The 26,099-nt window shown below is 47.3% G+C and overlaps 1 protein-coding gene across 4 annotated transcripts in view; it reads right to left on the reverse strand.

Moving 5' to 3' along the window:
- Positions 1-2,848: 2,848 nt before the first annotated feature.
- BAG6 (BAG cochaperone 6) overlaps positions 2,849-26,099 on the reverse strand; it is a 67,204-nt gene continuing 43,953 nt past the window's right edge. For 2 of the 4 annotated variants that reach the window (XM_068250324.1, XM_068250327.1), the window contains 13 exons: positions 25,719-25,791; positions 24,381-24,724; positions 19,738-20,026; positions 17,585-17,754; positions 16,269-16,322; positions 16,081-16,183; positions 12,536-12,660; positions 11,588-11,734; positions 8,363-8,419; positions 6,858-7,007; positions 6,405-6,512; positions 6,169-6,315; positions 2,849-3,384 (listed from right to left, as the gene is read on the reverse strand). In XM_068250324.1, the coding sequence (XP_068106425.1) occupies positions 3,289-3,384; positions 6,169-6,315; positions 6,405-6,512; positions 6,858-7,007; positions 8,363-8,419; positions 11,588-11,734; positions 12,536-12,660; positions 16,081-16,183; positions 16,269-16,322; positions 17,585-17,754; positions 19,738-20,026; positions 24,381-24,724; positions 25,719-25,791 (1,863 nt within the window). In that variant the 3' untranslated portion in view covers positions 2,849-3,288. Of the gene's footprint in view, positions 3,385-6,168; positions 6,316-6,404; positions 6,513-6,857; positions 7,008-8,362; positions 8,423-11,587; positions 11,735-12,535; positions 12,661-16,080; positions 16,184-16,268; positions 16,323-17,584; positions 17,755-19,737; positions 20,027-24,380; positions 24,725-25,718; positions 25,792-26,099 lie in introns of all 4 variants that reach the window. The other 2 variants (XM_068250323.1, XM_068250325.1) reach the window with 1 other exon arrangement.

The following is a 26,099-nucleotide window of genomic DNA, read 5'->3' on the forward strand; positions in this document are numbered from 1 at the left end:
GTAGAACGTGCTGCAGTAAGCCAGAACACATTAGAATAGCTTTTGGAACTTGTAGGATGATAAAAAACAGGATGCAATTTTTGTTACGGAGTCTCTTTAAAACAAAAAAGTATTTGGCTTGAGGAATGCCTTATAAACAATAGGAAAGGAACACAATTATGCAATGAGTAAAAGTTCATCTCGGATTCACTTTAAGCTGGAAAAAAAGCAGAAGTAATAACCCTTTGAACAGTGGCGTAGCTACAGATCATGGGGCCACATAAGCAAAATGTTCATGGGGCCCTCAGATGTAGGTACTCTTCAGCAACGCCACCTTTCCCTATCCTATAGATGTGAGTTCAGTGGGCAATTTACATTCTCATGCAACTGACACTGCACATAGTTCATGGGAACTGAGCCAAAGTCAGAGGGTGGAAAAACACAAGGAAGTTAATAGTGAATACATTAAGTACCCACAGGGCCATCTATGCTCCAGGGCCCTATAGCAGCTGCTATGACTATTGCTATGCCCCAGCCTTTGAACATCCCTGCACTAAAAGATAACGGGCTTTTAGCTTCTATTTACTTTTCAGGAAACCACAGACTTTTTTTGCAACTCTTTTTTTTTTTAAACAACTCTTTTCAATTCTTGATGTACTAGTAAACAGAAAAGGACTTCGCATCATTTCTTAATAGGGCTACCGTATTTTTCGCCGTATAAGACGCACTTTTTCTCCCCAAAAAATGGGGAGAAAAAGTCCCTACGTCTTATACGGCAAAGGCAGGGAATCCCCAACTGATGATCGCCCGCCGATGCAAACCGCCGACCCGCCGCAACATTGGGGATTCCCTGCATAGTCCCAGCCACATGTCTCTGCTCTGGCCATCCCCCTTGTCTATGTCTCTGCTCTCTGCAATGTGTCCCCCTCCTTCTGACCACTGATTGTCTGCTGTGTCCCGCCCGCTGGTCTGTGTCTCCGCTCCCCTGAATGTTGAAGTTTGTGGCAGCCAGCGTCTTACCGAATCCATGCTGCCTGGGATCGTGGATGTCCTGGCTTCCCCCTCTAGTAATCCGCACTTGTGAAGATCGCCGCTCGGTCCCGCCCACTTGTCCGTGTCTCCGTTCCTCTGCCCCGTTGAATGTTGTGGCAGCCAGCGTGTACCGAATCCATGCCGCCTGGGATCGCCGATGTCCTGATTTCCCCTCTAGTGACCGGCGCTTGTGTGACGTCACACAAGCGCGGGTCACTAGACGGGGAAGCCAGGACATCGGCGATCCCAGGCGGCATGGATTCGGTACACGCTGGCTGCCACAACATTCGGCTGCCACTTCATTTCACATTCAGAGGAACGGAGACACAGACACGTGGGCGGGACCGAGTGGCCATCTTCACAAGTGCGGGTCACTAGAGGGGGAAGCCAGGACATCGGTGATCCCAGGCAGCATGGATTCTGTAAGACGCTGGCTGCCACAACCTTCAACATTCAGGGGAGCGGAGACACAGACCAACGGGTGGGACACAGCAGACACTCAGTGGTCAGACGGAGGGGGAGGGGGACACTTAATGCTGGAGACATAGGCAAGGGGGTAAGACTGAGCAGCCACACGGGTCACAGGGGGGGGGGGGGGGGGGGACACTTAATGCACCAGAGCAGAGACACAGGCTAGGGGGATGGGCAGAGCAGCCACACAAGGGGACACACACCTAATACAAAGGGAAAGGAGACAAGCTAAGGGGCTGGGCAGAGCGACCACACAGAGGACAGAACAGGGACACCTGGCAACAGAAGAAGACACCTGGGGATAAACAGGGGACAGGAGGAGACATCTGGGGACACACAAGAGACAAAAGAGAGGACAGAAGAGGACACCAGTTGGGGGAGAACATTATAAGACTCTCTTGGAATATGGGCACACCAGGTTTAGTATATACTTTTTTTTCCTGATTTTTCCCCTCTAAACCTGGGTGCGTCTTATATTCCGGAGCGTCTTATACGGCGGCAAATACGGTATATGTAACTATGTGAGATGGAACTCTATGTACACGTTTATTTTATTTGACGTCACCTCAGGCATGCTTTGAAATTAAATGCCAACCTCCATATCCCTCTCACTTCAGGTTCCTTTTAAAGGACACCTGAATTGAGAGAGATATGGAGGCTGCCATATTCATTTCCTTTTAAACAATGCAGATTGCCTGGCTGACCTGCTGTTCCTCTGCCTCTAATACTCTTAAAGTGGACCCAAACCAAACAATTTTTTAATTAAAAATATTTAATTGCACCACTCTGACACATACAAAGATAAATAAACACTCCTTCAAGCCTATGAGCATTTCAGTGCATGCTTTTCACCCTCCTCTTTGCATAACTAGGGCTATACAGGTGGCAGCCATTAGCAATTCCTCCTTTGCCGGACACCACCTACTCCACCAGTCTGCCGGATTATTTCCCGGCAATGACAGGAAGGGAGGATTTCTCAAATAGATGTAAAATATTGTATATTTGTCATCATGCAGCTGAAAAAAGGCTGCTATTTTTTATTATAATTTAGAGAATAGATTTTATTTCTGAAATCTTGTATTTTTAATTTGGGTCCACTTTAACTAAAGTCTGACCGGATTAGCTGCATGCTTGTTACAGGGGTGTGCTTCAGACACTATTGCAGCTAAAATCAGCAGGAATGTTTAAAAGAAATAAATACGGCAGCCTCCATAGTCACTTCAGGTGTCCTTTAAAATACAAGTTTAGTTTAACTTATAAAAGGTTTTTACTGCATAAAAAGGTTTTGATTCCACATGGAAGGATTTATCTGCCACCAAAGTTCAGGACGAATTTATTTTACCTCAGACATAACACAGGCCACACCTCTGTTTTACAAGACTTTATTGAATGGTTTATGATATCATGTGGGGAAAAGGGCAGCAGAAGAACTCTGCATTGGTTTCAGATGGGGGGGGCAGCTATTAGATATCATTCCTTTCCAAGCAGTAAGAAAAGTGCATTCTACTTCCACACAGATGTGCACACGGCGAGTCATGATTCCAGGCGAGCGTCAGAGGGGGCCGGGCTTCAGAGTTCCTTATATAAGCACTGCTGCACAACAGGCGTCACACACACAGGGGGTAACTCAGAGGGGGCACAGTGACCATGGACAGTCTCTAGATTGGTCTCCAGAGTCATGTAAGTAATATCCGTACAACAAGACTGAGGTACATGTAGGACGACGTATTTCCGTCTGGAGAACAATGATATAGGAATACACGAGAGAAGGGCGTCTCCAGGCTTGTGTTGAGGGGCTTGTGACGCCTAGGGGTCCCCCTTAAATGCTCTCTGTGTGTTTGGGAATCGCTGAGGGTTTGAAGATTCGTTATCTTGTAGAATCTTCTGGATGTCCTGACAGAGCTGAGGAGGAAAAAAAACTGTTACCAAAACAACCTACTAGTTAAACTCAGCATTTGTTCTTTGCTCTAAAAGATTTACAGCATAAAATCTACTACCACAAAAAAAAAAAAAAAAAAAAAAATATGTAGCAGAACAGCATTCAAACTGTTAAACACAGCACTTTGTTCCTCAGTGAAAACTCCTTGCTTCAGTGAAAAGCTTCTGGTCGCATCTGAAGAGGTTATAGTATTACCCTTTGTTCACACTCCTTAGTCTGCTACAATTAGTATACAATCCTAGCTGTGCTGAAAAGGAGCTCTCTCTGCTGTAGAAGCAGAGAGCTGAGAAATGATCACTAGATAGATTTTAATATATAAATACGGCAACTATGCATTAAAATGCAATGACAGCTTTCAGAGCAGATAAACCTCTAGATTGTAAGCCTTTGGGCAGGGTCCTCCTCCTTTTGTGTCCTACCTGATCTTGCACCTCCATTACTGTGCACCCATGCTATGCATCTGAGTGAACCTAACTTGCCTAATCTCCATGCTCCATCCAGTGACTGACTAAGCATTACCTGGTACTCATACTATGGTGTGTAATCTGGTTTTCTTGTATTCCTGTATTGTCATATTGCTGTATGTCACCCCTAAATATTGTCTGTAACCTAAATTAATGTTCAGCGCTGCGTAATATGTTGGCACTTTATAAATACAATAAATAATAATAATACTTTGGGTAATTTGTAAACAGAATTATATTACTTGTGCATAAAAGCACATATGGTAACTGTACAGGTAATAAAAAGTAGGGAAACATATTGTTGTCGAATGTTATGTCAGAGTTCTATCCCACTTTTATGTTTTACTTTTCAAACGTGGATATAATTTGTATTACGCCACACACTCATGTCCCCAGCACCACTTACCTTTAAGTCACTCCAAACAGTAGTGCTAGGCCTATTTGTCAGAAATGTTCCAGTCAGATTGAAGACTTGTTTTGTTGGTCTGTTTACGCACATAGAGTGCCAAGTATACATATGCATATAGGTTCAGTTACATTCCAGCCATCACACAGCACCAAAGAATTACACCTCATCAAGTACTTTGGTTGTACAGATGTAGATATCTGGCCACTGCCCTCCAATCCAGCATGGCAGTTGTAAAGGATAGTAATAACTCCTCTCTACTCAGAGTAGCTAGAAGGTGGAGAAAGAGGTGGAGCCTCATCTAGTCAAGGGTGGGGCTTCCAACATTTCAGCTACATGCAGGAAACCCAGGCTCTCTCTACACAGAGTAGCTAGAAGGTAAACAAGGAGGTGGAACTTTTACTAGTCAAGGGTGGGACTTTCAACATCTCAGCTACATGCATGAGACCTAGGTGCCTGTCTATCTTACAGCTTTTTTTTTTTGTTTTGTTTTTTTTAAAGCAGCAGGGACGGCCAATACAATCCAAGGGAAAAAAAAAACCCATATATAAGTAGATAAATACTTGTTCCACTTACATAACTTGATTTGTACTGTCCATGCTTTGAGATTTCAGTGAACTTTATATAGTAAATAAAGAGATAACTGTTCCAGGCATTTTCCATCTTTACTGCCTCTAACTGAAGCCAATCGTTATGTCGTTTCCTTCCTTACACTTTCCCCCCCACTCTCCTATAAACAGCACTGCCATATCTAGCTTGCTTAGAAAACATGTGAGCACACCATAGATTGCAAACTTCTGCAGAGGTGAGGTGTATTTGCTTGTGTCACACTGAACTGCCCTCAGCCAATCAGTGAGGAGGAGGAATGTTGAAATGGAGATAACAGGCTTCTCTCTCCCCGACAATGTAGCAGAATGGAGCCCGGCTGACTGAAATAACATTCATTACAGCAGTAACATTTAGGGTTATATTGGAATTATTGCAATGTAAACTACATGATGAACACAGAGCAGAGGGTAAATGGAATTTGATTTTATGGTTGACCATCGGGCTTTAAGGCAAAAAGAGATAGCATTGCCAGGTTTACAAGTGCCAGTATGGATTGTATATTTCTGTATCCTCATATTCCCCAAGCAGGTGTCAGCAGTCAGTGCTGTATGGTTCAGTGTTCTCATATTGGTCAGACTACAAGGGGGTGGGGCACATACAGCTGTCTGAGAAAAGCATGGCCTATAGGTCTGTGATGTGATGTGATCTGTTACGTGTGAAGAGTTTCTACTCAGCTGAAAATAAGCTCTACAAGCAAGTCCTGCACAGGATTAGGAAAAGGTTTATACCAGAGTTGGGCTTTAACCCTTTAGCAGCCAAATAAAGTAAAACTATTTGGCTGCAGGGCTAATTTTTTTCTGCTGCTGGGTAAGTGTCCCAGTGAGCTTTTATAGTTACCAGTCCGGACAGCTAGTCCGGCTTCTTCTTCCTCCACCGCAGCAGCGATCTAATCTCAACATGTCTTCTCGGTTCCTCACATGATAGGACGTGTTCGTGATCCAGGAGACCGTGTCAGCGGTACAGCGCCACCTAGTGGTGTAAGAGGGGTGATTGAAGAGTCATCACATGCCTTCCACCACCGGGTGGCGCTGTAATGCTGGCACGGTCTCCTGGATCCCGATCACCTCACATGTGATCAGATGTGGTCGGGACCCAGAAGACCTGCTGGAAAGGAAGAAGATTTGCCCACAGAGGCTCACAATGCACCAGAAGCTTTTAAATGAAAAATTTGCTGCTAATGGGTTAAGCTGCAAATCTTATGTTCCCCTCCCTTGTATTCTGTATGTCCAGAGTCCATTCTCCACATCTCTAGCATCCATTCTCCTCACCTGCTCTCTGTATCTGCCCTGTACCTCGCTGTTGTCCAGCTCTCTCCTCAGACTCTCCATGCTGCTCTCTGGTTTAGCTCCTGTACACCTGACTGCCCGATTCACAGCCTCGGATAGGGAGAGGTGAGGCCCCTCCCCCTGCATTGTCTGGAAGAGAGCGGGAGGGAAGCCATATTGAATCACAGCATAACATAGTGCAGAACACACACACCAGACCTCAGCCGCAGCTTATTTACCTTGCGTCTCTTGGCGGGCATCCCGCTCAGGTAGGCGTCGCTCAGCGGCGGCTGCTGTTTTAACTTCCTTTGGTTCTGAATGTCTTGTCTGATAACAGGAACCCATTCCTAAGGAAGAAGGATGGACATGAAACAAATGACAGCCAGGAACGGAGATACCAGACAGCAACGCCATCAACAGGAACCAGAAACCAGGCATAGAGCTGGTGTATATGGGTGAGCATTAGAGATGATCAATGGGAGGCAAATATTTCTGAGTTCATGCAGATTTATGTAAATTTGTATGCAAATATATGCAGCTTGAAAATGGACCAATCCATTAAACCTGGGTGGGAGTTGATTGGTCCATTTTCAAGCTGCATATATTTGCATAAAAATGTACATAATCCTGCATGAATTCAGGAATATTTGCATCTCATTGCTCATCCCTAGTGAGCGTCACATGATACTCACGGGTGGTACTGCCGCCGCCCACGGCTCGGATCCGGCCTCCTCTTGTGGTTGGAGCTCGGAGTCGGGGCACAGTGTTGGGGCGGATGTCTGGGAAGGCAGGAAGAGGACCTCCTCTACGGTGGTGGCTGGAGCTGGAGAGGTAGCGCCAGTCTGATTGACACACACAAAAAAGTCAGATCCGAGTAAAGACAACCAAAAGGAGATACAAATAGTAACCTGAGCGTTGCGCCGCTCAGGAGGTTTTGTTACTTTTTGCCTGATTAATAAAATTATTGTCCCAAATGACTGTAAACCTTTAGCTAGCACTAGGCTAGCTAGTACAAGTGTCCGGCACCCTCCGCTCCCCCGTTTATACATTACCCAGCCTGGATCCAGCAATCGGCGCAGTCTCCCTGGACAGCTCCGGTCTTCACTATGGGGAGGATCGCAGATGACGTCACCGACGCCATGCGCAAACCCGATCCTCCCCATACAGAGACTGGAGCTGTGCGAGGGGCTGCGCGATCGCTAGATCCAGGGGTAATGTATAAACGGGGGGGGGGGGGAATCGATTCGCAGGGGACCCGACACTTGTACTAGCTAGCTAAATGGTTTACAGTCATTTGGGACAATAATTTTATTATGTGGGACTCCTGGGGCCACAGAGCGGTATGCCGGACACAGTGTCGGGCATACCGCTAAGGAGTTTAAAGAGGAACTGCAGTGAAATAACATCATGAGTATAATTGTTTATATTTACCATATTCACTTAGAAATGATTTAGTCAGTGTTTGCCCATTGTAACATCTTTCCTCTCCCTGATTTACATTCTAAAAATGTATCACTGGTGGTGACATCTTAAGTTTTGTCAGGTGATCTGTACGGAATGTTGTTACTGAGAGTTCTGGATATATTGCTTGCTTGGAAGTTGGAAACAGACGTTATTTCCCACAATGCAATGGGGTTCACAGAATGCAAACGGTCAGGACCTTGGACATGACATCACACTGTGGGAGGGGTTGCACCACAATATCAGCCACAGAGTCAGCACCCCCCCCCCCCCCAGCAATGTGGGGATCTAAAATGACCCACCTGTTTAGTGATTTATCCAGGCAATGGTTACAGTTGGCAAACATTACGATGAAAACTGCAGCAATGTTGTGTCAGGCAGTTTGTGAGCCAACCATGTAGAGAGGCATGGGTTTTATGGCAAGTATGTCTTACAAGGGCAAAATTGATTCATGTTGATGCTTTGGAGTATGCCTGGGAAGGCCTATCCATGCATATATACAGTATATTTTGTGTGTGGAGACAATGTACCACCCCGTAAGAGTTTTGTGTGCTCCATTTCAATACTTGAGCTTTTAAATGCATAAAATCAATAGATTATAAAGAATGCCATGTTCTGGAAAATGAAGTACAGACTATGAGAAGTGTACGTTGTCAGTAATCGCTACAAATTATCTGTCCGCACAGATGTCTCTCGTGACCAGCAATAGCCAGAACACAACCTAGCTTGTTTGTACCTGGGCCTCAGCTGGTGACGTCTCCATTGGCTGTTCCTGTGGGGCCGCATCTGCTGCCTGCTGACAAATGAGCAGAATGGGAAAGTCACACAAGTGAAAAATGACACATAACTTCTCTTGTAGCTCAAAGCAACTCCAATCATTGATGCCAGAGTGAACCAGAAACAAACACTGAACAGAAGATGGACTTCCTCACTAGCAGGGGAATGATTTCTGTGCTGCACCACTGCTGTGTGGCGATGTTGGCTGGAAGAGAAGAATGGTTCATGTTCCCAGAATGCGTAGGTATATGTACGCCACCTGTGTGTTGGGTGCAGCGTGGTGAGGCGAATGACGGCGTTAAATACTATTCCCCCTTCCAAGAAACAGCAAGGGAGAAGTAATTTGGGGTCTGGCGATTGCCGTAACCCTGAATTACGCACACATGCAAAAAGGACGCCGGGAAATTTGGGCACAGGGTGAAGCCGAAAAACAGGATACCCGTCTATTGCAAATTTCCCAGTGGCGTTTATTACTATTCCCCCTCCAGGCCACCATGGACTCAGGGTATTGCTGGCAGCTGAATTGCGCTGTTTTTTCATAATTTGGGCTTCGTCTTTTGCCGACACCCAAATTACCCTCCGAGCACCATTATAGCCATAATTCATATTTGTCTATGGCGGCGCCTGAATGTCCAGCGCCCTTTTTCCCCATCTCGCTGAATTACCTGTGCTCAGGCTGCGGACTATAACATTACTGCTATAAAGTCGCCCACCTCAGGCACTACGCGGCCCTGAAACCACCTGCTTCGCCCAGAAATCTGATGCAGAATTTCTAGGCTTTTAAAGTGAATAAAGTTGAGGAATCAATCAGTAAAGTTCATATACTTCCTGAACAACACACCTCACTTGCTATGGGATCCTTCCTGCATGGTCTAGTCCAGGGCTTTTCAACCTTTCACTAATTGTACCACTTTTATCCTCTGAAAATGTTTAAGAGACTCTGAAGCGAGAATAAATCTCGCTTCAGAGCTCATAGTTATCAGGGGCACGTGTGCCCCTGCTAAACCACCGCTATCCCGCGGCTAAACGGGGGTCCCTTCACCCCCAAACCCCCCCCCCCCCCTGCAAAATCAACGACCAACTTGGTCGTAGATTTTGCTCTTCCTGGAGGCAGCGCTAACGGCTGCAGCCCTGCCTCACAGCGTGTCTATCAGACGTCGCCACCTCTCCCCCGCCCCTCTCAGTGAAGGAAGACTGAGAGGGGCAGGGGAGAGGCAGAGGTACGCGTCTGATAGACGCGCATGAGGCAGGGCTGCGGCGGTTAGCCCTGCCCCAATGCGGAAGCGCTCCCCCGCTGCACGGAGGGGATTTGGGGGATCAGGGACCCCTCGCTTCAGACTCTCTTTAACCACTTCTGTACCAGGGGGTGGTTTTGCTGATCGGTGCTGCATGGGCTCTCCAGCCCGCAGCACCGATCAGATAGCAGCCAGGGCGACCATACTTCCCCTCTTTTTTCCCCACTAGGGGGATGTCCTGCTGGGGGGGTCTGATCGCCGCCGGCTACTTGCGCTTGCGGGGGGGCTCTTCAAAGCCCCCCTCCGCAGCGCTTTCTGGCCTCCTTCCCCTTCCCTCCCTCTCCCTCCCCGTGAGCGGCGCAGGACGGAATTCCGTCCTGCGCCTGATAGGATAGGCTTCTGCTTATCAGATGCCGGCGATCCCCGGCCAATCAGAGGCCGGGGATCGCCGATCTCCGTCACGGCGCTACTGCGCAGCAGCGCCGTATATATGTAAACACCGGGGAAGATCTTCCCCGTGTGTTTACATTTACCCTGCGAGCCGCGATCGGCGGCTCGCAGGGTGTTCACGGAGTCACCCTCCGTGAACTGACATGGAACGGCCGCTCATACGTGCGGCCGTTTCCATGGAATCCACTTCAGGATTCAGGGGCGTATTTAAGCGTACGCAGAATCCTGAAGTGGTTAAAGTACCTCCAGCGTGCCTGTGCAGTAGAATGGATCCGATTGGGCTTGGCTTCTGCGCACGTCGACAAGCTCTTCAGGGGTCTCAGCGCTGGATCCCTTCTACTGAGGAGGCAAGGGAATAACCTCTTTAGGATCCAGAGCAGTATAGGTAATCTCTCACCACCAACAGAGAGCTGGGCAGTGACTCACCGCAAAATTCGGCTTCCCCTCGCTTGCTCCTCGCTGTGCTGCCCTGTGGAATATTTCAGAACTTAGATCAGTGGTACACCGGCTGCGGTGAAGAGACAGCCAGGCAAACAGTGCACAGTGACGGTGCGTATACATCAAATACACTAAGTGGCCCGTGATGTCTGGTCTCTTCTCTGTTGATGTGAGGTCTGATGTACCCAACAGGGCAGCACAGCAAGGAGTGAGCGAGTGGAGAGCTGAACTTTGTGGAGGCAGGACGGGACCAAAACAAGCCGCAGACATTAAGTGGCAGGCAAACCTTGTGTGTACCACCTGGCCAACAGCAAAGTACCACTGGTAGTACGTGTACCACAGGTTGAAAAGCCCTGGCTAGTCTGTGTGGCTTCCAGACTTGAAATCCAATGAAGTAGTTGACCAGCAGTGAAGACTTCCAATTATCGGTTTAATCCACAAAGACAGTGAATATACAGCCATCACCGGTGTAGGTATCAGGTGTAAGTATAGCTCTCAGGTATAAGTAGCTCTCAGATGCTCACAGCGCTGTAGGGCACACTTGGAAGGGAGTGTGTCTACATTGCAGCCGGGCAGTAAAGCACAACGGACAGTCGCTGTTTCTCCCACTCTTTGTCGAGTGCAGCGGCCACATAATTTCATGGCTGTATATTAACTGTCTTGGTGAATTAAACAGAAAATTGAAACACTTCACTGCTGGTCAACTACTTCATTGAATCAGTACAGTTCAGAAATGAGTGGGTGCAGCTTAGGGAGATGAGACACATGGCGAAGCTGCTGCCCTGTATCTAATCATTTTATGGTAGGAGGAATAATTAGATGTTCTGTATTATGACCACTACCCCCCTTTAACAGCCAATTTAGAGGCTTGCAAGTGCTCCAGGTCAATTTATTTTAGCACTTTCTTGTTACATTTATCTCAAATGAAGCTGCTAATGGGTCTAAGGGGTTAAAGGATTTCATTAAAACAAAAAAAACACACACACAAAAACTTTGCTACCTTGAGACAGTTTCCCTCAGGAAGATTTTTATTGCTGTTTTTCCTGTGGCACTCTGCTCACCTGAGGAGGGTCTCCAGTCCTGCGGACGTGGCGCTGTACTTCTGCTTCAGTCACTGGCATCTGACCTAGGAGGGCCTGGAGCCGTAGGGACAGGACTGACGTCACCCAGGAAACTAATGCAGGAGATACGTCTGTGGAAAGCCTCCTCTGAAGACAAATATGAGGGAAAGGGGAAGTATTAAAATGGTTGCGAGATCTCTGACAGAAAACAAAGGCCCAGAAACGGCAAAGGTCTGCCAATGTACCGTGGCTCTCGGAACACTATAATGGCAGTACATGCTTTCCACACTGCAGTCTAAAAGAGAACCTGAGACCTCCATTCTCCAGCTATAAGCCCCAGTGGTCGAGGACTATTATGCATGAACGGGCGTGGCTGGGAGCATTCTGCGCCTGTGCAGTGAAGGCATTGTAACTGCGCAGGTGCAGAGTGCAAACGAGGTGCGAGGCCAGAGCCACACATGAAAAGTAGTCACTGACTGGCTTAATCATGTTCTTTACCGGGGTGGATAGCTGGAGAATGGAGGGAAGCGGAGAGACTCTGAGGGTGCCTACAGGCGCTGGATGAAGCCCTAGGCAAGTATAAATCCTTATGTTCTTTTCATCTCATGTTCTCTTTATTTACAACCAGGAGTACTAAATTCATGGAGGAAGATAAACACATAAACCGCTGGTGGGGGCAGGTCATGTGATGATTGACATCCTACAGCCATGGAAACCAGGACATCGAAGAGGAAGACATATCTTGTGCGTCCATCCAAGCCTTGGATGGTAAGTCACTTACACCTTGCTTCACTGGGCTCTGTGCTAGGCAGTGCTTCTCCCCCTCCATGCGTGTGCTGATCTCCCCTCCAGCACTGCAACCCGAGCAGCGACCCACCTCGCCCTCCCCTAGAAACGGCCCCGAGCAGAAGTAGGAAGGAGGGTGTGATGTGCAGCTGTTGTACTTACAATCCTCTCATTGATGACTGACGTGAGAGCGCTCTGATCTCCCCGTAGGCAGTACAGATTGAGGGCGAGCCATTCAAACAGTGATTGGTTACACATCTCCAGGAGACGCTGTCCGAACGTGGCATCTACAAGAAGATACAAAGAGACTTAAACCACCTTCTTAACGCTGCTGAAAAACAAGCAACAGTTCATTCAAGAAATTTCTTATACACAAAAACTTTCCAACAAGTGGGAAAAATGTTAACGTGAATTTCAACTGAAGGGAGAGGAACGTGAAGTCAAATGCCACATTTATTGCCTTTTAACCTGCTGGGCGGTCTGGACGAGCTCAGCTCGTCCAGTACCGCCGGAGCCTGCCGCTCAGGCCCTGCTGGGCCGATTTGGCTCAAATAAAAAGCAGCACACGCAGCCGGCACTGCCAGCCGCGTGTGCTACCTGATCGCCGCTGCAGCGCGGCGATCCGCCGCATGCAGCGGCGAAAGAGGGTCCCCCCAGCCGCCTGAGCCCAGCGCTAAGGGCTGGATCAGAGGCGGCTGACGTCAGGACGTCGGCTGACGTCCATGACATCACTCCGCTCATCGCCATGGCGACGAGGTAAGCGAAACACGGAAGGCCGCTCATTGCGGCCTTCCGTGTTACTTCTGGTCGCCGGACGCGATCAGAAGAACGCATCCGGAGCACCCTCTAGTGGGCTTTCATGCAGCCAACTTTCAGTTGGCTGCATGAAAAAGTTTTTTTTTATTAAAAAAAAAAACCTCCCGCAGCCTCCCTGGCGATCTTAAAGACTACCTAAAGCCAAAAAAAGTTTGAACAGCAATACATATATGCAATCTATGCACTGTGTACAGTTAGATAAACATAAAAAGTTTACATCTGGTATATTGCAGTGCATAGAATAGACTCACATTTAGATCTGCTGTAGCACCGCCATCTTGCTTCTCATGCTGAAGCCAGGGACAGTACACCTTCAGCTTTGTGCCTCCCCTCCAGCATTTGTCCTCCCCTCCAGTCTTCTGCCCTCCCCTTTGTGTAACTATGTCTGGGAAATCCCGTGCAGATAGGAAGGACTGATGACATTGTAGATAACCTCCTGCAGCCCTCTCTAAATCATCTCTCTCCCCGCTGTGCAGCCACCAGCCTCTCTCTGCCTTTTCCCCGTGTAATTAAGCCTGTCACTCCCCGCTGTGCAGATGCTTCAGCCTGTGTTCATAGTCTCACTCGTGAGATGATGCAGAAGTTTACCATGCATCATCTCTCGAGATTTTGCAAATTGAGCCATTCGTGGGTCGGGCTCTGTAAGTGGGATTGCCAGTGATGTCAGCAATCCCACAATGCTGTGCGAGCTGGCCAGGCAAAAGAAGAAAAATCGCCAGGGGCAAAATTGACAGGGGGGAGTGGCTTATGAATGAATTGATTGATTGCAGTAGCATGTGGTAAGAATTAGATATTATTTTTATCACAAATCTATATATTTTACTGAGTTAGGTTATTTCATGATAAGTTATATCTTAGCTTTTGAGTCTCTTTAATAGAACGCCAGGGAGGTTAAACAATACTATTTGCCTGGACTGTACATGTAAGGCACAGTGTTCTCCCCAGATTTTTGTTTCCAGACGGGTGGCATGAAAAAGTAACTGGGTGGGGCTCGACAGGAGAATGCAGGGTTTACAGCATAGGTGAGCCGATGTCAACCAGGTGCTTACCAAAATAAGCCGGGTGGAGCATCCGCTAAAAGAGCCTGGGGAGAACAGAAGCAAGGCTGCTCTTGTCAATAGCTAATCTCTGTCATGTTGTCTCACTCACCCCAACCTGTTTGCACACAGAATGGGAGGGCAGATGAGTCCCAAAGAGAGCCAGATCAAATTGATTGTTGGAAGCTGCAGAGTGGCATGGGAAGGGCTGGGCTGTCCTTTCTGTTTTGTCCTGGAGCTGCCATTTTCCCCACTCTCTTCCCTTATTTATCCAGAGGAAGGTGTGAAGGTAATCAAGTGCGACTCTCTAAACTGTTTGAAGTGCAGTGTTCTATCATCTCACGCTCCCCCCTCCCCCCCGCTGATAAAAGCTTGTGTTTGCTCATTGCTACTGCTAATTACAGCAATACTTTTCTGCCTGCTCTTTCTGTGGAAAGCAGGCCACAGAAGTAGAGCAATAAAAGTCTCTAACCAACACTTAACCACTTCGCATCCAGACCTAGTTTTCCCCTTATGGACCAGAGCAATTTTGACGTTTTAGCTATGTCCCTATTTAATCAGCCATAACTTTATCCCTATTTACTACACCTAAATGATCTATGTATCTTTTTTTCAGGACAAACTCTACTTTCATTTTTGTCCCTAGACCAAAAAAGTTTTCTATGCATTTTAATGGGAAAAAGAATGAAAAAAAAAATGCATTTTTTTTCTCAGTTTTTATCAATTCCAGTTTAAAAATAAAAAAGTGCCACAGGAGATAAAAACATGTCACCATTATAGATAGCAAAATGTGTCCCGAGTATCAGCCCCCCCTGTATAGCCAGATGTGTCCCCAATATCAGTCACCCATAGTATAGCCCGATGTGTCCTCTGTGTTTGGCACCTCCCAGTATAGACAGATGTGTCCCCAGGATTGCTGCCCCTCATTATAACCAAATGTGTCCCCTGGAATAGTGGTCCCCCATTATAGCCAGATGGGCTCTCAGGATTAGCAGGTGCCACCCAGGATTAGGCCCCCCCCCCACCATCATTATAGCCAGATCTGCCCCCAGTATAAAATTCTACACACAAAATTAGTATATGTGGCCCCTCCCTTCTTATCCCCCCCCACCTGGGGTCCACGCACCCCCATAATGGCCAGCCAGATGCCCCACTCAGGCAGCCCCCTCGGTGGCCAGATCACTATAAAAAATAATCAGCAAGCAGCCTTATCTCATTCCAGCGATTAGCCTGCAGCCCGAGCCTCCGATCCCCGCTCTGCACGTAGCCCTGTGATGCTGAATATTTGGGTCCCGGCTTGATGACATCATCAAGCCGGGACCCGGGTAACTGGCGTTACATGGCCGAGTTCAGAGCGGGGATCGGAGGCTCGGGCTGCAGGCTCATCGCTGGAACGAGATAATGTGAGTCAGGCTGCTTGTTGATCACCTTTTTTAGCCGATATGGCCACCGAGGGGAGAGATGAAGGATCACCGCGGGGGGAGGGTGTCTCTAATTGGCTACAAGGGAACATGTTCCCTTTCACTAATTAGTATTGCCGCTGTCAGAGCCGGGAGGTGTGCTCTGAAGCGCACCCGATCATGCACATCAGGGCTGCAAGCTGATCAGTATATCTACATCATGGTGGCTTGGAGGGTGCCACAGATGACGTAGATATACTGTAGCAGTGGAAAAAGTGGTTAAATGTAGTGAAAAAAAAAGGCAGAATGGATTTTTTTTTTAGAAATAAGCCACATTGTTGGTTTGCATTTGAAATGTTATATTGAGATGCCCCGAGCTCTAAAAATGCTGCTGGGTTCACTTTAAGTGCCAATGAGAACCGTGCCTTACTCCCTCCTGTATTGCTCCATTTACCTGCACAGTGTAGGATGTGTGTAGTGATCATGTTAAACTGTTCCTGCAGGAACTCCAGGTTGGTCCTTGTGATGTCCACGCCTTCCAGGATGGGGGCGGTGGCCTGCATGGGACAAAACAGAATGAATATACAGAGAAGCAGCATCCCAAGGAAAGAGCTGACTGTGGAGCCAGAGAACAGCACTTACAAAGCTCTCCTGGATATATTCTTCCAATCCATTAACAAGATTCCGAGATGCCGTCTGAAAGATAGAAATGACAGCATCACTGATTGCGTCCCGTACACAACTATATATGGAAATGGAAATGTATAGGCTAAAAGTAGAAATCTAGGCAACACTAAATGCTTGAAGCAAACCTGTAAAGTTGTAAAAAAAAAAGTTAGGTATTTACCTTGGGATTATCCACCTCTCCGTTCCAGCGCTGGAACCTCCGAGTGCGGCCGTACTGCTACTGCACAGAAGCGAGCAGTCGACAAGCAGACACAGAGCTGGAACGGCCTGATGGAGGACAGGGGAAGCCTCTGTATAATCCAGAGGCTTCCCCCTACTGAGGGAAGTAGACATTTTCGTGACTTTTTTTTCCACTACAGGTACACTTTAACTACTTCAGGTCCGCGTCACGCCAATGGGCATGGCCGTTGTGGCAGCTCCAGGACCGCCTAACGCTGATGGCCGTGAAGTCCTGGGGTTGGCTTTTGCAGGAGTTCACATCTCCTACTTGGTAGGCGGATCGTCGCTAAGAGACTGTTAGACGGTGAAACTGCCATCTATTTAGTACGTACAGCGCTGCGATGTAAGGCAGCGCTGTACAGGAGATAGCCGTGTCACTCGGCTGTCCCCTCCAGAGGGACAAAAGCAATCCGCTGTGATGCGGGGGGGATGGAAGGCAAAAATATCACAAAAATAATGAAATAAAAAACAAAAACTTTGGGGGAGCGACCAGACCCCACCAACAGAGAGCTCTGTTGGTGGGGGGAAAAGGGGGAGGCGGAATCACTTGTATGCTGAGTTGTGCAGCCCTGCAGCGAGCCCTTAAAGCTGCAGTGGCCATTTTTGTGAAAAATAGCCTGGTCTTTGGGGGGGGCAGAGCCTGTGGTCCTGAAGAGGTTAAAGCGGGATTGTCAGCATTAAAATCAAATTCCTTTTACCTACTGCTCAGTGTTTATTATGTAGTCAACTTCCTGACCCTGCTTTGCAAGCATGCCGATATAATCATAAATGTGTCTGCTGTAAATTAATCTCATCTCAGTCAGCCTGGCTCTATTCTGGTACATTGCCAGGGAGAGGGAAGCTTGTCATCTCTCCTCCCGCATTCCTGCTCCTCACTGATTGGCTGAGGGCAGTTCAGTGTGACAGGTTGAGAAGGGAAATATACCTCACCCTGTGCAGAAGATATGTGTTTTTTTCCCTGGGATAGTATGGCTGTCCCTGCTACTTGAAGCTTGCCATAGCCTGTTGTGATAAGGGCCTGTAGCAGATGACATAACCGAGGATAGACATACCTGAATATTCTGGGGGGTGGGGTCAGCCTGGCGCAGGTACTGTTGCAGGAAGAAGGAACGCAGCTGAGGTTGGAGAGTCTGGAGAGGTTGGGACTGGCCGTGTAACAACATCACCACGTCCACCAGTGAGAAGTGATGACAGATGAGGGAAAGGAGATCACCAAAGAACCCTGCAAGATAAAAAGTTCCAGCAAGACAAACATAAGCCTTGTAAACGTGCAAGATGGTTCTCGGCCGTGACAACTGGCCAAAGATGCCCCTGCCGAGACTATAGAGTGTGTGTGTGTGTGTGTCAGCCCCCCCCCCCCTACACACATGTGCCACCATGAGATAATCTTCCTCCCACCATTCACTCCCAATAAAGGTAATCTGTAACAAACAAACAAAAAGAGCCCCTATTGTGTACTCACCTCGGGAGGGGAAGCTTTAAGATTCTAATGAGGATTCCCCCATCCTCCTCAGCCTCTGGGATCCATCGCTGGCACCCCCCGAAAAATGTGCTGCCAAGCTTGTCGACAGTGTGGGCAGGCACAGTAGTGCCTGCAGCACACAGCGTTTACCGCCTGCGCTACTGTGCAGGCGCAGTAGCGGCCTTTCCATGGGCTCTGGCGGAAATAGCCGAGCCCGATCAGGTCCACTCTACTGCGCAGGTGCAAGTTGCCTGCACAGTAGAGCAGACCCGATCGCGCTCGGCTATTTCCGCCGGAGAACATCGGAAAGATGCTACTGCATCTGCTCAAGTGCAGGTGGTAATTACTGACCTGTGTGCTGTTCAGGGGCAGCCAGCACTGGATCACCAAGGCTTAGGAGGACCGGGGAAGCCTTCATTAGGATCCAGATTTCTTCCTCCTCCCAAGGTAAGTACCCCCCAGGGGAAGTTTTCGTTATTACAGATTCCCTTTAACCTCCTTGGCGGTAAGCCCGACACAGTGTCGGGCTAGCCGCTGCAGGAGATCCCCTGGCCCTGGGAGGATTTTTGCCTATAAAATGTTATTTATATTCTTCAGCTAGCACTTTGCTAGCTAAGTATGCCCCCCAAGTGCCTCCGGTCCCCCCCGATCGCTGCTGGTATACGCACCTCCCAGGGATCCAGCGATGGCGCAGCCTCTCAATCAGCTCCCGGCTTCGCTATGGGGAGGATCGGAACTGCGCATGACGTCATGCCCGATCGTCACCATAGCGACGAGTGAAGCTGCTTGGAGAAACTGCTGCTCTCGCGGGATCGCGGACAGGCAAATATTACCGGCAGCGATCGGGGGGATCAGAGGGGACCGGAGGCACTTGGGGGGCATATGTACCTAGCGAAGTGCTAGCTGAAAAATATAAATAACATTTTATAGCCAAAAATCCTCCCGCGGACACAGACATTGAAACTGCGTACTGCCAGGGAGGTTAAGGGAGAAGGGAATGGGTGAATTATAGGAGGGAATATTGGCACAATCCTGCCTCTTCCTGTCTGAAAATTGTCAAATTGTTCCAGGAGCGATTACGAGCACCGGGGGAATGAGGAGGGGAACGGACAGCGCAGAGAGGTACGTGGACCCAGCATGAACCTACCTCTGTGCTTATTTTAAGTATCTTTGTCTAGGGTTAGTTGTACTTTAAGTTAGCCAATAAGGTACAAAGGATGGGAAATCTTGCGCTGCTGGAAACGGAGGACCAATTGGAGACCAATATGTAATCACACTTTAGCACCTCCTCAGCACTCGGATGTAAGTGGACTGGAAGGAAAAAAGCAAAACAGGAGGAGCGCTCCGTAGTGTGATAACTTTTAATCAAGATAAAAAATGCGCCGTATTACATGCACTTACTAGATGGAGATTAAAAACAGGCATCTGGTCCTCAGTTAACTGACGAAGGCGTGGATACGCCGAAACGCACGTCACCTGCACATGACCTCTCCGCAGAGGACACTTTGGGTCACCACTCCATCTGGACCCCCCACTGCTGCTGGCCACTGCAGTCTTCAGGTTGTTCCACTGGTGGGACGTACTCTTCTGGGCTTTATGCCAAACCAGACGCCTGTTTTTAATCTCTAGTAAGGTGCATGTAATACTGTGTAATACTGCGCATTTTATCTTGATTAAAAGTTATCACACTACGGAGCGCTCCTCCTGTTTTGCTTTTATGTAATAAGGTGAAGCGGTACCCACCTCCAGGCCCCTCAGTGTCCGGCTGGAAGATGTTGGGGGAGCCGCTGAGTCTCTGGATGAAGGCCGCGATGCTCTCTGTCCCGCTCTGATCAGCAGCACTGAGTGAGCCCAGCATGGAGGACAGGACGCCCTGCACCACGCTGGTGAAGAACTCTGGGGGAAGCGACTCTGGGGAGGCAGCCTGCGCCTGTGAGGAGGAAGTAGATGGAGGAGGCGGAGCAGCGGATGCTGTAGGCTGTGGAAATGACTGAGGAGGAGGTGTGACGGACACATTGATATTCTGAGTGGCCTGCAGGAGAGATACATGGCAGATAAAAGGGAAAGAGACAGAATTAAAGCGGACCTAAACTCAGAACTTCCTCTCTGTTCTAAAACATAAGTCAGCAAGCTCATGATGAACCAGAACCCCTAGGAGTGTGTAAGGGGCTACAAAGGACCGAAAAGCCCTCTTACTAAAATGTTATGCAAAACAAAAACATTTGCCTTCTTAAAACAGAAGGCATTTGCGACAATCAGGTTGGAGTGAGCAATTGATGTCTCCCACGATGCACCACTGCTGATTATGCAAATTATCCTTTGTTCTCCCTGTAAGCTAGCCACACCTCCAGAACTGCTGGGATGCAATGATGTGTCAGCTTGTTAATTGTAACTCTGGGTGCTTCAAGTCCTAATCCATAGAGTCACATTAATCCATGGCATGCTCTAATGTGGATCAAGCAATCCAAAACAGTGTGTATGCATGTTGGATTATTATGGCTCTGTACAATAAACAAGCTGACAGCATTGCATTCCAGTGGTTCTGGAGGTGTGGTTAGCTTACAGGGACAACAATGGATGATTTGCATATTCAGCAGTGATGCATTGTGGGAGACATCATATGCTCACTACAACCTGAATTATCGCAAATTCCTTCCGTTTTAAGAAGTCAAACTTTTTGTTTTGCTGTAAAAGATAAGCAATTTAATAACCTTAAGTTATACAGTTTTAGTTATGCAGTTATACTTAACCTGCTGCTGTCAGCCGCTGTCTCCTCATTCCTGAATTCGCTCCCTACGTGGTTCCCAGCGCACCGCGTTATAGCACTTAAAGAGAAACTCCGACCAAGAATTTAACTTTATCCCAATCAGTAGCTGATACCCGCTTTTACATGACAAATCTATTGCATTTCACAAACAGACCATCAGGGGGCGCTGTATGACTGATTTTGTGCTGAAACCCCTCCCAAAAGAGGCTCTGGTACCGCGTACTCTGGGCAAACTGCCACAATGTAACAATGTTCACAGACAGGAAATGTCTGTTTACAGGTGTCTGTTAAAGCCAGAACAGCTAGAAACAGCTACATAACCTGCCCACAGTAACAATGTCACCATGTAATACATGTCAGAATGTGAATCTGGGAGAGGAAAGATTTTACAATGAGCAAACACTGACTAAATCATTTCTACATAATTATGGTAAAAATGAAGCACTTTTTTTACTACATTATTTTCACTGGAGTTCCTCTTTAAAGGGAAGGTTTCCGCAGGAGCTAAAAAAAATAAAAATCCAAATCCACTTACCTGGGGCTTCCTCCAGCCCGTGGCAGACAGGGCGTGCCCTCGCCGTGGCTCCGCAGGCTCTCAGTCTTCTTCGGTGGCGCACCCGACCTGGCCAGTACTGCGCAGTACAGCCTGGAGGACATCCGATGACGTCAGTGCGCCCCCGTGAGGCGCATTTTGGAGCGCAGAAGAGCCCAACCTGGCAGCCGGGCCTGGCCAGGTCGGGTGCGCCACCGGAGAAGACCAGGAGCCTGCGGAGCCACGGCGAGGGCACGTCCTGCCTGCCACAGGCTCGAGGAAGCCTCAGGTAAGTGGATTTGGATTTTTATTTTTTTTTTAGCTCCTGCGTGAACCTTCCCTTTAAGGCGCATGTGTGATGCAATACTCCAGCAACCACGTGGGGCGCGAATCCGGAAGGAGTGCGGTGACAGCAGTGGGCAGCTGCTGGTAAACTATAATTGCACGGGGCACATCTTACACTGGAGGGACAGCGTCGGGGGCAGCAAGGCGACATCATAAGGCTGATTCTCGAAAGATTTCATGCTGAATTTGCTCGGGAATCGGCCTGCAGTTTATAGCGCCCATGAGATCTCTCTGTGATCAGATTCGATCAGAGAGAGCTCTGTCTCTTCGTCGATCTGCCCTTACATCGCCTGATGCCGGATGTGTGCTTGCCGGTTGCTTGAGAAGTCAAGCAACCATTGTTAAATATAACACTAACCTCCCACCCATTGACTAAAGGCAGAGTATTGCGCAGCAGTTGCGACTTATGAATGCTTCAGGCGCCAGTCTTCTTCTATCCTGTAGCTCTCAGAGGCTTTGCGGGCATTCTCCAAGCAGGGCTCCAATGTGTCACGTGACACGATGCAGGTCAGGTGACACACCGGGGAGGCAATACGAGGTTCGCCACAAAGCCTCTGGGAGCTACAGGCGAGAAGAAGACTGGTGCCTGAAATATTCGTAAGTCGCCGCACAATACTCTGCAAACCAAGGTAGGAACGCCCCCATTCTCCCCGCCAGGCATGCCGGTTGAGATTGCTGAATAGTTAACCGGGACTCTACTATATGTAGGAATATACAGTATAAATGTAAAATGCATTTTACTCTGTGACAAAACATACAACTAATACAAGTGTATTTTACTTTTTACAATTTTTGTGATAGTTGTCTTTTAAAGTGGACCCAAATTAAAAATACAAGATTTCAGAAATAAAATCTATTTTCTAAATTATAATAATAAATAGCAGCCTTTTTTCAGCTGCATGATGACAAATTTAAAATATTTTACATTTATTGGAGGAACCCCTCCTTTCCTTTCAAATTGCCGGAATTTTTCCGGCAAACTGGTGGAGTAGATGGTGTCTGGCAATGGAGGAATTGCTAATGGCTGCCCCCAGTATAATCCTAGCTATGAAAAGAGAAGGGTGAAAAGCAGGGCTGTGGAGTCGGTCCAAAAATCCACCGACTCCGACTCCTCAGTTTAGGATTCCACCGACTCCGACTCCTCTAATTTGCATATTACAATTTTGTTGATTAAAAGTATGTAACATGAAATTCGTCTCTTAACTGCCAACGCTTAGGAATTTTACAAGACAACTGAAGTGAGAAGGATATGTAGACTACTATATTTATTCCCTTTAGACTAAAACTAGTCCTTGCTAAGAGTACTTGTAAAAGGTACAAACCGGAACAAAGAACATCTATCAGGCCCTAGGCAATGTAAGTGTGGGTACATGTAAGAATGATGTGCAGGTACTCTGCAGGGGAATGAGGAGATTCTTCCTCTATTACACATTCTTCATGCACAATCTGAACAAGGTTTATGGGTGACAGACAACACCTCTGTGTTCAGTGTGCACAGCATTCTCAGTGGATTCCCTGCAGCTCTGTGGGGAGTGCATATGTATAGTACTACTGTGTAACAAAGTAAACCTGAGACAGATGAAATTAAAGTTTTATACATACCTGGGGCTTCCTCCAGCCGCCTTCAGGATAATCAGTCCCTCGTTGTCCTCCTCCACCACCTGGATCTTCTGCTATGAGTCCAGGTACTTGAGCCAGTCGGGCGTAGTGCGCATGCACACACTCCGCCGCCAGGAGCATACTACACCTGTGCAGCACTATTGCGCAGGTGCAGAATGTTCCTGGCTGTGGGAGCGGCATTCGGCCGGACAGCGCTCACTGGCTGAATTACCAGGACTCATAGCAGAAGATCCGGGTGGTGGAGGACAGCGAGGGACTGATTAGCCTGAAGGGGGCTGGAGGAAGCCCCAGGTATGTATAAAACTTTACTTTTCATCCGTCTCAGGTACCCTTTAATTTGTAGTCACCAAACCAAATTTTAACAACATATCAAATTATTTGATTTCATCAGCAAAGGGAGTGCATACATTTGCATAAATCAGCATCAGTGCAGAATTATTTCCATCTCATTGACCATCTCTATTAGTGACACAGCTACACATCAGGCTTTATTCTTACAGCATAGATGTTATTTAGTATATATAAGAGATTCCTGTGTACACATCATACATACAGTCACAATCAGATATGTATATCTGACCTTAAAAATATGGGGACTGCTTTATTGAAGCAGCACAAGTAACTAATTTTGATTAGTTTATTTCATTTTTGGGGACTAAGCACAGCTATTACTGTATATATACATTATTTTTAATGACTATTATCTGAGAAATAGAACATTTTATCATATTTTCTATTTTAATTACAGTTACAAATTCATTAGGAGTCGGAGTCGGTGCATTTTTTCCCGACTCCGACTCCAGGCACCCAAAATTGCCCGACTCCACGACTCCGACTCCACGACTCCGACTCCACAGCCCTGGTGAAAAGCATGCACTAAAATTATCATAGGTTTGAAGGAGTGTTTATTTATCTTTGTATATGTCAGAGTGGTGCAACTAAATATTTTTTTTATTAAAAAAATGTTTGGTTTGGGTCCGCTTTAAGGAGGTCTCTAGCATGTCAATATAAATATATAGAACTATACACATCAGGTAATAGTTCCGTGTGTATGTATACACAAACACACAAATATATACACAATGCAATTTACATGATTATTTATACAATTTGCCCTCTTACCAGTAGGAGATCTGTGGCTCCTGGAAAGAATCCTGGCATCCCTGGTACAGTCACGGCAATGCTTGGCGCTCCCATGGCGATGTTGGCCATGCCGGAGCTTGCGGTGCCCATCAATGATCCCAGGAGCTGCGATAGCTGCTGCTCTAGTCCGGGGAGGGGCTGTGAAGTTGGTGCAGAGGGTGCGGAGGGAGTGCTTGGAAAAGTGGGAAAGGAGGAGGAGGAAGAAGAGGTGCTGGTGGTACTTGTAGTGCTGGTAGAGGTGGTGCTGGTGGAGGTGCTGCTAGAAGTGGAACTAGACGAGGAGGAGGAGGAGGAAGAGGTACTGGTTGGGCTCCCATTTTGAGCTACAATAGAAGAAGCATCAACTGTTATAAAAGCCCCAAAAAAGAGTGAGAAAGGACACAAAATGGAGTACAAAAAAATAAAAGATGCAATACTTAGAAGTAACAGATACTGCAGATACATTTGTTTGCGACAGATTGTACCTAATTTAAAAATACATAAACACTACCTGCACGGAGTGTTCATGCCCCCCCCCCTTCCTGTATGTGTGGGTTTCCTCCAGGCACTCTGGTTTCCCATCACATCCCAAAATCAAACAAACAGATAATTGGCTTCCCCCTAGACTATAATGAACATAGGACTATGGTAGGATTGGATTGTGAGCTCCTCTGAGGACAGTCAGTGACATGACTATGTACTCTGTAATGTGCTGTAAGGAGATGTCAGTACTATAGAAATACATAATAATAATATGGTAGGACATTAGCCCTTTGACTATGGTAGGATTAGATTGTGAGCTCCTCTGAGGACAGTCAGTGACATAACTATGCACTCTGTACAGTGTTGCAGAAGATGTCAGTGTTATGTAAATACATAATAATAATAATAATAATAATATGGTAGGACATTAGACTGTGACTATGGTAGGATTTGATTGTGAGCTCCTGAGGACAGTCAGCGACATGCCTATGTAATCTGGAAAGTGCTGCAGAAGAGGTCAGTGCTCTATACAGTAAATACATACTGTAATACTAAATATAAATTTATTTATTTTTTCAGAGGGGACACAGCTGTCCATCCTGCTGGGAAAGTTGCCATGCAGCAGTTCTATTTATGGGATAATTGCTCAGTATAGTAAAAAACTAACAAAAACAAAACAAAACCGCGACAAACAGTTGGTCCCCGCCAGTTCCTGGTTGGGCTGCATTGATCACAATCACATGGGGCTCAGGTACTCTGATAATTCATCTACCTGTATGATTATAAGTGGGAAAGAGAAGAATACAGACAGTAGGACAAGAATAAAATGCATTGGATAGTACGCAAATCACTTACCAACAACAAACGGGTGCATGAGAAGCTGTCCTACTAGGCCATTGATTATCTGGGTCAGGGATGTTGGAGGAGGCTAAAAAAAACAAAACAAAAAAAGACAAAATGGCATGAACTTAAAGGGAATCCAAGGTGCGAGGGACATGGAGGCTGCCATTTGTATTTCCTTTTAAACAATACCAGTTGCCCGGCAGTCCTCCTGATCCTGTGTCTCAAGCCATAGGCCCTAAACAAGCATGCAGCAGATCAGGTACTCTGACTCAGGTTTTACTGGATTAGCCATATGCTTATTCCCCTGTTTTGACTCAGACACTACTTATGCCAGAAGATCAACAGGGTTGCCAGGCAACTGGCATTGTTTACAAGGAAATAAATATGGCAGCC

This window comes from Hyperolius riggenbachi, chromosome 8, assembly GCF_040937935.1.
Source record: "Hyperolius riggenbachi isolate aHypRig1 chromosome 8, aHypRig1.pri, whole genome shotgun sequence".
NCBI lineage: Eukaryota > Metazoa > Chordata > Amphibia > Anura > Hyperoliidae > Hyperolius > Hyperolius riggenbachi.